This window comes from Solanum verrucosum, unplaced genomic scaffold, assembly GCF_900185275.1.
Source record: "Solanum verrucosum unplaced genomic scaffold, falcon-dt-bn FXZP01000306.1, whole genome shotgun sequence".
Classification (NCBI taxonomy): Eukaryota; Viridiplantae; Streptophyta; class Magnoliopsida; order Solanales; family Solanaceae; genus Solanum; species Solanum verrucosum.
Window position 1 is genome coordinate 2,855,632 of NW_026020398.1, and position 12,375 is coordinate 2,868,006.

A 12,375-nucleotide genomic window follows, 5' to 3' on the forward strand; every position below is an offset into this window, starting at 1 on the left:
TTCTGTCAAAAATATCAATTAATAGTCGAAAAGTGTTGAACAAATTAAATTGTAATTTTTTTTTCCATTTCTTCTTAGATTTTCAAGCATTACAATAACCATAGTAAAATGTGGGGTAACCAAATTATCAACTTCATCAAAGCTATGGTTCTAACTCTTATATTTATTTGAAATTTGTCAACTTATTACTTGTAGAACTATGTTAACAATTCATATAATGATTGCCTAAGTAAAATAATATTTTTCAACGTTGAATAATAAAATCTTTTTTAAAACTAATAATTGAAAAAGAAATCGAATAAATTATTTATATATAAAAAAGATATTAAGTAATACTTTGCATTTAAAAATGTAAGAAAAATAAATTTTAAATAAATGCATGTAAAGTTTATTTAGATTTTAGGCCTTTAATTAAGATTTCGCTTTAGGCCTCCGATTACATTGAACCGCCCCTGCACATTATCCTCATGGCACGGTATTACTCATTGATATTTATGAATAAACATGATACGACAGATATCGAATATAACAAAGGTGGTTGAGATTGTTAGATATTGATGAGGACATTATCCTCACAAGATTAATAATTCACCATTAATAATTGTCATCCATGACGTTATATATTTGTCTTATGAAATAATTTATCATTCTATAATCCATAATAGGAATTTCAAAACGGTCGCTTTGCTACCAAACAATTAGTCACCATACTTATTCAACTTCACTTTTTTGTCAATTTTCTATTTGTAGTTTTGTACCCAGAATTAACCTTTAATCTAATGCTCTCTGTCTTATGACTTAATTTTTTTTTGTCAAAAAGAATTATATATTTCTATATTAAATAAAAATTTTAATTTAAAATTCAATTTTATACTTAATGAAATGATTTATAACCACACAAATTTCTATCATTCATTTTAGATCATAAATTATAAAAGTTTTCCTTCCTATCTTAAATACGAAGAGAGTATTACTTTGGCGCGACGCAATAAAATACTCAACCAAGCATTCAGCTCGATGAATTACTCTCACATTAGATAGTTCTCCCTAACAAAGTTTCTCTACTACAATGGCTTTTGACAACAATGTAGTAGTCAAAGAAGTCGACGACTACTTCCGGTTATACAAAAGCGGCCGCGTTGAGCGTTTCTACGACGTACACGGCTCCTTCTACGTTCCACCGTCGCCGGAAAATCCATCTGCCGGAGCATTCTCCAAAGACGTCACCATCTCACCACACGTCTCTGCCAGACTCTACCTCCCGGAAAACACCACCGCCGGCCAAAAACTCCCCGTCTTAATATATTACCACGGCGGCGGACTTTGCATTGAATCCGCTTTTTTTACATGGACTCACCGTTATGTCAATTCTTTAGCTTCCGAATTAAACGTCGTTGCTGTTTCGGTAGATTACCGTTTAGCCCCTGAAGTCGAAGTGCCCACAATTTACGAAGATGGTTGGACTGCACTTCAATGGATTGCATCACACGCCGATGAAAATTCGTCCAGTAATAATAATAATAAAGATTCGTGGTTAACGAATTTTTGTGATTTTGGTAAAGTGTTTTTAGTTGGGGACAGTGCCGGTGGCAATATAGTTTACCATATGACTATGAGAGCCGGCAAAGAAACCTTGAATAATAATGAGGTGAAAATTACTGGATCGATTTGTGCATACCCATATTTTTTAATTCGAGATATCGATATTGATGAAAAAGGTTTAGCTTATTAGATTTGGGTTAATATTTGTCCAACATTGGAGTCTGGTTTATTGTCCCCAATTGATAGTCCATTGATTAATCCGCTTTGTGAAAAGGCACCATTGTTATCGGGGCTGGGTTGTTCGAGACTTTTGTTATGTATGGGGAAAAAAGATGATGTAATTCCTATAGAAATTGGGGGTCGATTTGTTGAAGAAGTGAAGAAGAGTGGGTGGAATGGAGAATTGGAGTTTGTTGAGATTGATGAAGAGCATTCGTTTCAGATGTATAAACCTGAATCTGAAGAAGCTAAACGTATGATGAAGTGTTATGCTGATTTCATCAATCGCTAGTAAAAGACAGTTCGATAGATAAAGTGTCCTAATGCAGAGTTTCAGGAAAACAACACCTCAAGGGGTTGTGAGTTGTGACAAACAAAATTTGCTACGCTCGTGAGTTGGATTTGTAACTTTTTTGTTGTTTGCTTTAATTCTCTTTTTTATCTTAATTGTTGTTACTGATGAATGTTTATTGCAAAATAAAATTATTTTCAATTAGAAAAATCAGAGCATGCTGAAATTTTTATAAAATTATTTACTTCTGTAACTTATAATCGATAAATATTTGGCAAACATTTGGGTAAGTATCCATGTAGATCTTCTGTAAATCTTTAGGTATTATACACTACAAAACTTGACATATCGACTCGAAAAAGAAATGATGAATTAATTTTTGTATATTTTATGCAAATTATGCAAATTTTATAATGCTAAGAACTAATTACATCATATTCTTTTTCTTTTTCAAATTATAAAAATCTCTTAAAATTTAAGGATTTCTGATACATTACTTTAACGTCTCGATACTTTGCGTCTCCATTTTGGATATATCATTCAACATTCCGATCAGGGGAGGACGCAGCCTTCTGTAAGGGGGTTCATCCGAACCCCCTTCAGCGGAAAATATTATTATTTATACATGGTTAAATTTATTTTTTTATGTATATATATAGTAGATGTCGAACCCCTTTTGGTTAGTTCATGTGTTTAGTCCTTCAAATTTTGAACCCCCTTATTAAAAAGTGTAAATTTTATATATGTCATATATTATAGTAATATTTTCAAGTTATAGCAGTAGATTTAGACTTTCAAGTTATAACATTAAAAATTTCAGGTTCTAACAAACAATTTTTTAAAAAAAAACTGTTTTAATAATTGAAAAAAGTTGTTTAAATAAAATAAAGAGATAAAAGAAAAATGAAAAAAAAACGTTTTTAGTGAAAACAGGTAATAAACTGAAATTGTGGTGTTAATTTAATTTGAATTTATTGTAGATAATTAATAAATAGCACGAATTAAGGGATTTAAACTAATTAAGATTATTTAGTATCCTTAATTCACTCAAATCAGTTAAAATCAAATAAAAATTCAGATTTTATCTTCTTCTTTTTTCAACGTTTCTCTCTCTTCAATTTGCAACAAAAAAATTCAACGTTTCTCTCTTCAATTTTCAACAAAAAAATCCCACATTCGAGTAATTGAAGTTTTTTTCATCTTTGAAAATTCTTGATTTTGTTGTGATGGACAACTACGTATCAGTTTTAATCAAACATGGTGAAAGATGGGATCCTTCGGGTTAGTATTTATTATTGTTTAACGTTTATTTTAGAATGATAGCGAAATGAAACAAAAATGATCAAACTGTCGATTAATTGAAAGTGGAGTCATATTTTGTTAACTGTTGATATCATATTATGTTTACAGTCGTGAAATGTAAAAATTTTAGTGTTTTTTTGTTTATTTTGTATACGGTTGTTGTTTTGTGAAATTATAAATTTAATGTGATTTTATGAATAAATTTGATAGAATAAATTAAATGAAATTTGTATGAAAGTGTGCTAATTATTCTATAAAAATAATTTAATTATAATGTTGACGAATTTATGAAAATTTATTTTATTTGATAATGAATTTGATAGTATAAGTCGAATGAATTATGTATGAAAAATGTTTTAAGAAATATGAAAAAAAAAGGAATTCTTGACGAAGTGCATTACAAGTGTTTTAAATTGGTATTAAATGTGAAATTGTTGAGTTTATATTAGTTTTGTTATTTCTGTATAAAGTTGGGTGACAGTAATTAATTATTTGTGACGAGAAATGTATATAGTTTGAATGAATAATCGTTTTGTATGAAATGTGTATTAAATGAGTATGAAAATGTATAAATTTGGTATGAATGATGATTGTTGTATGAAATGTGTATTAAGTGAGTATTAAATGTGAAATATTATGTTTTGTATGAAATTTGTTTTGTAATGTACTGTCTGAATTATGGGTGTGCACTATTCGGATTAAACTGAATAATCAAACCAAATCAAACCGAATTTTTATTTGGATTGGTTTTTTGGTTTTTCGGATTGGTTTTAGATCAATAAATTACTTTGTTTGGTTTTTTGGTTTGGTTTTGGATTTTAAAAATAAAAATCAAAAAACCGAAAAAAACCGAATTTTATATATATATATATATATATATATATATATATATATATATATATATATATATATATATATATATATATAAATGTTTAGGTTTAGAATTAAGTTGGAGTTAACCACTTTTGTCCCTTTATGGTTATTGTCTTTCATCATGATTACGTTTATATTTTATATTTGAACATCTATAATAGTTATAATTATAAGTATTGTGTTTTAAGTTTTACTTATGATTTATATTATAACGTATATTTAAGAGAATCAATATTATTACTTTGGTTATGTTATAAATTATTGACGTAACCGAATAACCAAACCGAAAATGCCGAATCGAATAAAGGAAAATAAAACCAAACCAAATTTATTTTGGATCGGATTGTGTTACACTTTTACAAACCAGAAACGGAAAAATTCAAACCGAATAGTGAAAAACCAAACCAAAAAATCAAATGCACACCCCTAGTCTGAATGATATTTGTATGAAAAAATAATGATGAGTGTGTATAATTTTGTTGCTATTATAATGATTTTTATGGATGAAATTTGTATTGTCTTTGGAATGAAAAGTTAATATTATTTAACATATTTCTAATTGATTTGTATAATGTTAGACTAATTGTTATTTTTTTTAATGAAACAGAGAATTATGTTGATTTTCAAATGAAATGAATTATATATGAAAGAGGGTTGCTGATGTGAAATTCAAAAGGTTCAAAGTTACTTGCACTAGATGTTGTCAAGTTGGCCACAACATGAAGCATGTTCAAATTATCATGTGCAAAACTAATGATTGTTTATTTGTTTAGACTATATATAATTTTTATTTTATTTTGTCGTTTAGATTAATGTTTTGTTTTAATATGAAACATAATTGGTTTGAAGTGCATTATAAACTTAGTGTTTAATATACCGTTTATTATTTATACACGGTTCATTCATTAATCATACAGATTGCATACTGTTAAAAATAAAATTTATTCCAGCTTAATACATAAGATAGTGTAAATATTAGTGATAATTATAAAAGGTAATTATGGTATCATGAGTATTTAATTTAATGTAAGTTTACATGAATATTAATTTGATTTTCAACTGGTGTCATACTATAAATAAATTTAAAACAAATTGCAGTTATTGTTTCATTCCCACACTAACTTCAGTTAGTGTCATACACATATTAATCAAAATTCCATACACATTTTATCCAAACAACATGTATAAAAATTGATAAATTCATATAATCACACAATTTATACCATTTGTATATCAATATTATATCACAATTCATACAATATCCAACAATAAAATATTAAATCATAGGCATACACATATTAATCAGATTTCATACACGTTTCATCCAAAAACATGTTTAGAATACAAAGTAAGCATAATGTGATTTTTTTCTAAACAAAATTAGTAGTTTGACAAATCATATCATTTTCATACCAATTTAATAATTTATACCATAAACACAGTTAATAGATAGTCATACCAATGTTAAAACGCAATTCGTACCATTTGTATACCATTATTATATCACAATTCATAATATTTTCAAAATCAAAACATTAAAGCGTAGTCATACACATATTAATCAGATTTCATACAGATTTCGTCCAATAAATGTACAGTTTGGAAACACACTGATATTTTCAAAATTGTATCTTGAAATTGTAATAGGCAATCAACAATTCATATGTAAACGGTATCTGCCTGAAAGAAAACATATGATATTATATATCATCAAATACTTAAACACAAAAAAATTGTCCAAAAGTTAAAAAAAAATAATTGTTGTTCTTCTTGTTGATGGTTTTGAAGATGCTCCAACTTCAACAATTTTCCCCTTCCTCTTCTTCCCCTTTTGATTTGCAAGGGTGACCTTTTTTTTCTTCATTTTTTCTCTCTTTGTCGCTCCTTCAACTTAGATGAACCATCTGTCGTCGAATTTTGAATATTTGCCGGATTTTCAACAATTTTACGCGGGGGAGGGGGGGGGGGGGTGAGTTAATATATTAAAATTTGAAACATGAACATCATCATTAGATGTTCCTTCACCCAATGTGGGACTCTTTCAAGGCGTTTCAATGGATTTCTTAGACATAATTTTGTTGGAAAAAAAATTGGACGAAAGATTGAATGTTGGTGTAGTTGGATGGTGAGAAAAATGGGAGAGAAGAAGGTGAAAGTGGGGTGATAGCGTATATAGTTGGATAGGTGTGGGGGAAGGGTGGTGGGATTGACTAATGGGAGGTTATGAGTATAACATTAAATAAGGAAGTGTAATCAATGTAAAATCCTTATAATTGTATAAGAAATAATTATGGGGTATTCTTTATTTAAATAATTTAATAATAATATAAAATTATAAAAAAAATACTTATTTAATAAAGTAAAATTTAATTATTTTATAAATAATTAGTGATATGTTATAACCCGTAATTAAACTGTTATAAACAAGAATTTTTTAAAAGTAGATTTAAAACATGTAATATTGACTCTTAAATGTGTATATGGGGTGATTTTTCCTATTAAAAATTATAGCTCCACCACTGATCCCGATACACTACCTAATTTGTTGTTGATACAAGAAACACTTATCTCAGTACATACTCAACGTCTGGATACATCACATCTCGATATATTACACATGTTGATATAAGACATTGCTCTCAATACATTGTGTTTCTATATATCACGTAAAAGTGATGTATTCGAAAACACAAGAGAATAGAGATTTTTGTAATTTTTCAAATGATATTAAATTTAAGAGAATATCATAAAATAAGTTGTGTATTTAGATAATTTTTTCTCGTGAAAAGCAAAATACCAGTATTAGTTGATTAATAAAGATTTTGAGTTTGATTATTACATATTGAAAAACTGAAGCTTTTACTTTGGAAAAAATATAGAATTAAGGTGAAGTAATCTAATCAAACAAGTAAATTGTAGAAATGATGCAACTTTTGGCAAATAATCTAATTGAAGGCACTCTTTCATAAATAAATATGTTTTGATTATTTATTTATTTGTTCTTTACTCGTTAGAATTTCATTATTAGGAGAAAATATAATTTTAAAAATTCAAATTATATTATTTTTAAAAAAAATTAGTTTTAAATAAGTATAAATTATATCACTAATTTCAACTCTATTTTCGCCATTTTCCTTTCTATATTTACCAGTCAAGACTGACGGCCTCTTCCTGTTTTAGGACGATGAGAATATGTATATACAGATGACCTCATCAGCTACGTAGGCTTATTAAAAAATAATATTTTTATGAACAAACGTGAACACTTAATTAATTACAAAAATAATATATAAAAAAATTCATCAATATTTTTTAATTTAGTGATACGAATAATTAATAGTACTCCCTTCCATCCCATTTTATATGTCATATTTTTACTTTGTACTTACATTAAAAAATAATATAATTTTATCCTTCTATCTTTATTTAATATTTTTTTAAGTCAATTTTATTAATAAATGACAAAATTAATTAACTATTTTATCAAGGATATAATAGACAAAATATGGTAATTTATGCATAAATTTTATAAAAGAATAAATATTGTGGTCTAGTTATTTATAGAAAGGATTGACATATCAAATGAAACGGAGGAAGTATGAGATTACAAATTTTAGTAAGATGAACTAATATTAATTTTAATAATATAAGAGATATTACCTTATTATTAAAAAAAATATTATATCGTGTTTCCATTGTAGTCCATGGTCGGTTATTTTATTATAAAATGACAAGAGTCTTAGTAGCTGATTTGCACCTCAAAAATTATTTATCACTAATACACCATGGACTCCGGCGATAACGAGGTGGTAGTCGATTTTCCTCATTACATCCGTGTCTACAAAAACGGCCGTGTTGAGCGGTTGTTCGGTTCACCGATCGTTCCGCCGTCGCCGGAAGATCCTGCCACCGGCGTCTCCTCAAAAGACATAGACATTTCGCCGGAATTCAAAGCTAGAATTTACCTCCCAAAGCTCACAAACTCCACCGACCAAAAACTCCCAATCTTAGTCTACTATCATGGCGGCGCATTCTGTCTCGAATCCGCCTTCTCTTTCCTCGACCACCGTTACCTTAACCGCATAGTCGCCGAATCTAATGTCATCGCCGTTTCAGTTGAATACCGTCTTGCCCCGGAAAACCCATTTCCAGTAGCGTATGAAGATTCTTGGGCCGCTCTTCAATGGGTCGGATCCCATGTTGAAGCAAAACCCGGGTTCGAAAAGGAACCTTGGTTAGTTAACCATGGCGATTTCGAGAAGGTACTAATCGGAGGCGATAGTGCGGGAGGTAACATAGTTCATAATCTATCTCTCAGATCTGGATCTGAAAGCTTAAATGGTGGAATCAAAATCCTGGGTTCATTACTCTGTTTTCCATACTTTTTAACATCAATTGATTTTAAAGAAGACAGTTTACCCAGTAAGCTTTGGGGGTTTGTAAACCCATCAACTAAAGACGGAGTTGATGATCCAAACATTAATCCGTTTGTTGAAAAAGCTCAAAGTTTATCAACATTGGGTTGTTCAAAGATTTTAGTGTGTGTTGCAGAGAAAGATGAACTGAGAAATATTGGGATTAAGTATGCTGAAGCAGTGAAGAACAGTGAATGGAAAGGGGAAATTGAATTGATTGATGTTGAAGGTGAAGATCATTGCTTTCAGATTTTTGATACTGAAACTGAAAAAGCCAAAATTCTGATTAAGGAAATAGCTAGTTTTATCAAAAAGAGCTGTGTGTGACGACTGTTCTTGGCTATGAACATTTTGGGAAATGTTAAGAAAATGATCATATCGATGTTTATTATAGTTACGTAAACTTTTTTTTTAGTAATTATGGTATGTTATCTAAGTTTTGTATAAATTATTCTATCGAAGTATATTATAGGTATGTATCCTTTTTTTTAGTAGCTATTGTATGTTATCTAAGTTTGGAATAAATTATTCTATTGAAGAATATCATAGTATTATATCTAAGTTTGGAATAAATTATTATATCCATGTATATTATAGTTACGTATCCTTTTTTAATAACTATTGTATGTTATCTAAGTTTGGAAAGTGAGGGTTGAAATCAAACTTTATATTTGAGTGTTACTTTAGTCCTTTGCTATTTTTTCACGTTATTTAGGTTCAAGATTTTATGTTATCCGTCATAGAGTTGTTTTTCTCTCTTCTTTTTTTTTTGTTGTTTTACTCTCTTTTTTTCTAATTGAGTGTCTTTTTTTTTTTTTTTTTATTATAATGGATAACTATCTAATTACATAAATATTGTTATCATATATATCAAATTTTCTATATATATTTTGTTTCACTATTTAATAATTTCATATCAGATTTCTAGTTAGATATATTTAGATACATATTTTTTGCTACCATATACACTTAAATAGAGAGAAACGAGCGAGAACAAGAGAGTAGCAAGTGAGAGGCGAGTAAGATTTTTTTTGCCCTAGATACATACAAATTCACTTGAAAACAGTGTATCTAGAACAAATTATATCTACTTTTGATCTATGTATCTCAAAATACATGTACACGAAGTATGAACGTAGCTAAACACAATAAAATTTGATAAGATTTGTGATATTGTTAACAAGTGTATACCTAAATGAAGCTCCTAAACTAGTGAAATTTTTATAATTGCAATTTATTTATTTTTTGAAACTTGTGTTCTGTAGGATGTGTTTGGTAAGCCATTTTCAACTCATTGAAATTATTTATGACTTTTAAATCCTAAATGTATTTAAATACTTTATTTACATTTTACGGGGATACCAATATTGATATAAGATCCCAATGTCAATTAGGTGATCAACCAAGCAATAAGTATCACGTATCTTATTTGCTTAAGTCAATTAAATTCGGCGGCGGCGTGCGCCCATCCTTAAATTCTCCGCCGCCTAACTACGCAAATCAACATATTTGTCTTCTCACGAAAACGTGATATTTCTTTCGTTTTATATTAATTGATTTTTTTTTATACGTATGTTAAGACATTATCAATAAGAAAATAATTTTACTAATTCATTCCTTAAAAAAAAATATTCAGAATTATTTACAAATAAATGTGAAGACTTTAAAAGAGAACGATAATATAGGAACAAAAATAATTAATATCGAAGTTTATTATAGTTACGTAAACTTTTTTTTTTAGTAACTATGGTATGTTATCTAAGTTTAGAATAGATTATCCTATCAAGTATATTATAGTTACGTATCCTTCTTTTAGGAACTATCGTATGTTATCTAAGTTTGGAATAAATTATCCTATCAAGTATATTATAGTTATGTATCTTTCTTTTAGGAACTATCGTATGTTAGCTAAGTTTGGAATAAATTATTCTATCAAAGAATATCATAGTTACGTATTCTTTTTTTAGTAACTATCGTATGTTATATCCTTTTTTAGTAACTATAGTATGTTATCTAAGTTTGGAAAGTGAGGGTTGAAATCAAACTTTATATTTGAGAGTAACAAGTGAGAGGCGAGTGAGTTTTTTTGCCCTGGATACATACAAGTCTACTTGAAGACAGTGCATCTACAACAAATTACATCAATTTTTGATCTATGTATCTCAGAATACATGTATATGAAGTATGAACGTAGCTGAACTCAAAATTTTTTTGATAAGATTTGTAATATTGTTAACAAGTGTATACCTAAATGAAGCTCCTAAAGTTGTGAAATTTTTAGAAGTGCAATTTATTTATTTTTTGAAACTTGTGTTCTGTAGGATGTGTTTGGTAAGCCATTTTCAACTCATTGAAATTATTTATGACTTTTAATCCTAAATGTATTTAAATACTTTATTTACATTATACGAGGACACCAATATTGATATAAGATCCCAATGTCAATTAGGTGATCAACCAAGCAATAAGTATCACGTATCTTATTTGCTTAAGTCATTTCGTTGTTATATTATAAGAATCGAATCAATCATATTAATGAGGATACTGTGTTATAACCTTTTTACTATTTTGTAAAATCTATGTGTATATCAACGCAGCGTAATTTTAGGATAACAATTACTCCATTTCAAATTAATTGAATTATTGAGATATTTTTTATTTTTCACATTAATTTAATTATTCAATTTTCAAGACTATTTTTAGAATGTTCTTCCAATTTTATCCTTCATTAGTTAGTATTGGAATTAGTTGTATTAGTTAATATTTAGTTATTTTAATCATAAATTTGACAATAATTAATAAGGATAAAAATGGAAAAATTATGCCTAATTTATGTCTCAATCTTCTTTTCTTAAAGGGTGTGAAACACCTCAACAATTTAATTAATTTGAAATAGAGAGAGTAAAATCTATCTTAAGTCAATTTTGGTGAACACAATTAACTCCCAAAACATTTGATAGTTAAATGTAGGTTTATAGTATGTTAGTCTCAATTTCTTTTATTTGGATCAGTGTTCATAATCCAAATTTCAATGTAAACCTTTTCTTAAATATATCAAGGGCAAGCAAGTAACAACTTAGTATTAAAATACAAAATATTCAACAATCGTTATTTTTAAACCGTTTAATTCTTAAGAATATAATTATCAATAAATATAACTTATTCAAAACAAATAACACTTTCGATATAATAGTTAATATTTATCAAAACAATACTTATCAAAAAATAATTGTATACACTTCTAAATCCAATATAAATAATTTAGGTGGAATGACCTGGTAGGCCTTTATACTTGGCGCTCCGTTTGTCAGTTGGACCCTTATACTCACGATTTTGTCAACTGAATCTTTAAATTTATTGAAACACAATATTTTAAACACCCCTGACCATTGATCAAGCTTAGGTGACATTCACATTGCTGATTTTTTTAAAAAAAAGAGTGATTGCATACGTCTTACAACGAGTGAATATAATATTTTATATTTAATTTTTTTTTAAAACAATTAAACAAAAAAGAGCTAACTGACAAACGGAGCCAACTACAAAACATTTCAAAGTCATTCCGCCAATAATTTATACACTTCTACAATAGGATTTTATCCGAAAATATGATTTGACACATTTAATAAAAAAAATATAATATCCATTAATACTCCAAGTAACCTTTAAATATTACAAAAAAAAATTGGAGTACTGTGCACGATGACTGATAATGTCTTCCACGTCTCAACA

General features: G+C 28.1%; 1 protein-coding gene and 1 pseudogene across 1 annotated transcript; both read left to right on the forward strand.

Annotated features, from left to right (window-relative positions):
* Positions 1-1,069: 1,069 nt before the first annotated feature.
* On the forward strand, positions 1,070-2,053 carry LOC125839566 (2-hydroxyisoflavanone dehydratase-like; annotated as a pseudogene).
* A 5,923-nt stretch (positions 2,054-7,976) lies between these two features.
* Positions 7,977-9,184, forward strand: LOC125839510 (2-hydroxyisoflavanone dehydratase-like). The gene has a single exon (XM_049518493.1). It carries the CDS (start codon positions 8,014-8,016, stop codon positions 8,968-8,970), a length of 957 nt encoding a protein of 318 aa, XP_049374450.1. The 5' UTR covers positions 7,977-8,013; the 3' UTR covers positions 8,971-9,184.
* The last annotated feature ends 3,191 nt before the right edge of the window (positions 9,185-12,375 follow it).